The sequence below is a fragment of the Crocuta crocuta genome, unplaced genomic scaffold (genome assembly GCF_008692635.1).
Source record: "Crocuta crocuta isolate KB4526 unplaced genomic scaffold, BGI_CrCroc_1.0 scaffold593, whole genome shotgun sequence".
NCBI classification, from domain to species: Eukaryota; Metazoa; Chordata; class Mammalia; order Carnivora; family Hyaenidae; genus Crocuta; species Crocuta crocuta.
This window is the reverse complement of record NW_027529544.1, coordinates 675,373-678,546: the sequence shown is the minus strand read 5'-3', so window position 1 is coordinate 678,546 and position 3,174 is coordinate 675,373. Positions and strand designations below refer to the sequence as shown.

Here is a 3,174-nt window from a genome sequence, read left to right as displayed (position 1 = left end):
AAATTAAAAGTTCTTGTCACAATGTTGAAAACTGAGAGAGGTCTGCCAGTGTGTAAAATGGCATGTTTTATATTGAGATTTGAACTTCACTTTGAGAGTAGGTATTCAAAATGAAAACCAAAGATTTTGAGCAGTCATTGAATCTTGTATGAATCCTGGTAGACATTCATACAAGTCAAATCCATCACTTGCTCTTGTATTCATTTCCAGTCACACTCCCACTTAAAATAGGGAATGTAACAATAATCTCTGACATTAGTTTTCTTTGTGGAATAGAATTAAAACGAGGAAAGTTTTCAAAGGTGGCAAACAATCTGTAAAATTTAAGCTATTAAATTTTGGCTTGCTTAAAAGAATNGAATGCCAAAGTGAAATGAAAACTGTACTTGTTTCCATTTTATAATAAAAAGTCCTTAACACTTATTTCAGATTATTCAAACATCTAAATTTCCCACAGGCTTAATTAACATAAATTTAAATGGAACCTACCTTTAAAATTTGGCCTGATTCTTGCATCGTATCCTGATGTCCTTCCCATTAATTTGTCCAGGAAATCTGAAGGCGATAGGGTCTGTGAAGGTTGTTTTCCAGACCTGGAGTCATGGTCTTTGCAGAAAGCCGTCCTAAACACATTAACTTTTTTTTAGCAACAATTGCACTCCTATTGCCTGAGAACTAATGCCCACAGAATGTTTGGCATCATGTTTTGTTAATATATTTGATATGTTTGTAAGAAGGAAAAGAAAATTGCAAACTCTTTGGTCAGCTTCTGAACTTGTACATTCTCTAAAGTTAACTTTAAATGATGAGAGTTATAAATCCTGATTCATATCTCCTAGATGTCCAAACTGTAGCTATAAAGATGTTTCAGATGATACAAGATGCATAGTTTATATTATAGTTTTCATGGATATATATTGAAGCTATTTCTTTCTAAAGTCATCAGAGAAATGAAGATGATGATAATAGAATGAAGATGGTAACTTCTAAAATGTGATTGTCTTAAAATCATTCCCCCATGACTTTCAAACAATTCTTCCAGCATTTCAGACCTTAATATAAGTCTTCTACTTTTTATTAGAAGTATATATAATATGGGTAGAACAAAGTAAACAGTGAACTAATCATTCTGTTGCTTATTTTCTCACCTGCTGGATTCTATTCCAGCTATCAACTATTAATTTTCAATGCACTGTCTAACAGAAAAGCTTCACTTGGACATTTATCTTCATGCTAAAATAGGTCAACAAAAGTGTGTCTGTACTTCTATTATTTTATCAGGTGTTATTTATATACTAGTGTTTAAATTGTTGACTCTCTAGTATTCATGAAAAAGAACTTCTAAATCATTTTGTCTTCTGCATAATCAAACACACTAAATGTTAATTGGAAAATTTCTCATGTTTTTAATTTCCTTAAAGGGCTTATGAAAAGAGCCTATTTGGTTTGTAGTGAAATGAATTCTTTCACAATACATAGTGGTTGACTGAATGCCTGTTTCTTCTCTAAAGCATAATATTTTACAAGCTTTGTTTTTAATAGTTTGACAAATAATCTTATTAATTCTATCACTGAGAAAACACATTTTTGCCAGTTTTTCGAAGAAGTAGTATTAAATACAATGTATTAAGTGCAAGGAGGAGTTTAACATTTCGTAGGAGTTAAAATTGATACAATCATCTAAAAATACTCACATTCTCATATGCAGATTCATCTGATTAATCAAATATTATTTGATTATGATGGTGGTAGTGGTGGTAATGAAGATGATGATGATGATGGTGGTGATGATGATTCAAATGAAACCCAGCCTACAGTTTTTCTTAATCATAGGAGGTGTGAACCTGAAAGGAACATAGTGGGTTTTCCGAGTACTCCTAGCATTATTGCTATATGTTCCATCTCTCTTGGTTCTGTGAAAAAATACCATAAAATTTGGTGAAAATTAAATGAGGACTCCTACACACTGTTGTATAAACATGTCTTATCTCTCTGCTGTCTTAGAACCTCTGCCATTAGGATGGCTATTTCACTTACTGATAATTATCTGATGTTTTGAAGTATCAATTGATTTGGTAATTTATAAATTAGGTAGAAAATGCAAGCATGCAAAGAATGATTTCCCACTTGTTTTAATTATGCATAGTCCATTTCTCATGCATAGATAAATGCAAAGATGTGATATTAATTGAATTTTGGTGGGCATTCAACTTCCAAATATACCGAACAGTGGAATATAGTGGTAAAATGAGATTTTAAATATTTTTGATGTTTCAAGAAATTTCGAATTGTAGTGCTCATAGTATGCATGCATCCAGTTGCTGAAATACAAGTTTCAAGTTGACTAAGAATTAGAGTTCTTTTATATTTTGTATAAAATGAGCATGCCCCTAACAAATTAATCCAATCACTTCCACCACATGAAAAGCATTGCATCCAATAATCATTTTAAATGACTTTAAGAAGAATTTGAAAGCAAAAAAATCATCATTATATAGAAATGTAAAGAGCATGCAACTCATTAGACTGTCGTAATATCACACTGGCTGTGAAAACGTGTTGAAATGCATAGAGTGGGGTTATGCATCATAAAACTTGCCTTTGTGAAAATTTACTACCCTCCCACCATAATTACGCCTTTTAAAAGAACAAAAGAAATCTAATTCTTCTCTATGAAATTAAAATAATATGGCCCAGGGCATAGAAAGATAGATAAAAATTGTATGATACATTCTCTTTCAAACAGTTTTCATGGGGAAAATATCAGCATGCAAAGTCGTTTCACCTACCTGAAGTGGTTTGTCTCTAAGAAAAATGCAAACAAGGCTGTCAAAATGTTCACTAGCTGCCGGTTCATTCCTGTTTCTGTGATGCTTGTGGAAAATAGTCCCGAAATGAATCCAAAAAGAAGCTAGGGTAGAGTGTCTATTTATTGTCCAGATTCAAAACCTGGCAGGAATCTAGNAATTGGGTTGCTGTGGCTTTTGTTTTATGTCCTTTCTGTTTAGCAAATCTCTTTTCTCTAGAAAATGTTCTCTTTTTAAAAGAAGTTGCAAATGAGAGAGAAGAAAGGACTCTGCGCGCTGCAATAAGCAGGGGGAAAGAGGGCAAAATTGCTGAGATCCTGTGCTGGAATGAGAGCTACAGAAAGAGACGGAGACGTGATCTTACCCA

The 3,174-nt window shown here is 32.9% G+C and overlaps 1 protein-coding gene across 2 annotated transcripts in view; it reads right to left on the bottom strand.

Annotated features, from left to right (window-relative positions):
- GLRA2 (glycine receptor alpha 2) overlaps positions 1-2,857 on the bottom strand; it is a 175,750-nt gene extending 172,893 nt beyond the window's left edge. For both annotated transcript variants that reach the window (XM_077761387.1, XM_077761388.1), the window contains exons 1-2: positions 2,790-2,857; positions 490-623 (exon numbers count right to left, since the gene is read on the bottom strand). In XM_077761387.1, the coding sequence (XP_077617513.1) occupies positions 490-623; positions 2,790-2,857 (202 nt within the window). The remainder of the gene's footprint in view (positions 1-489; positions 624-2,789) is intronic.
- Positions 2,858-3,174: the final 317 nt, after the last annotated feature.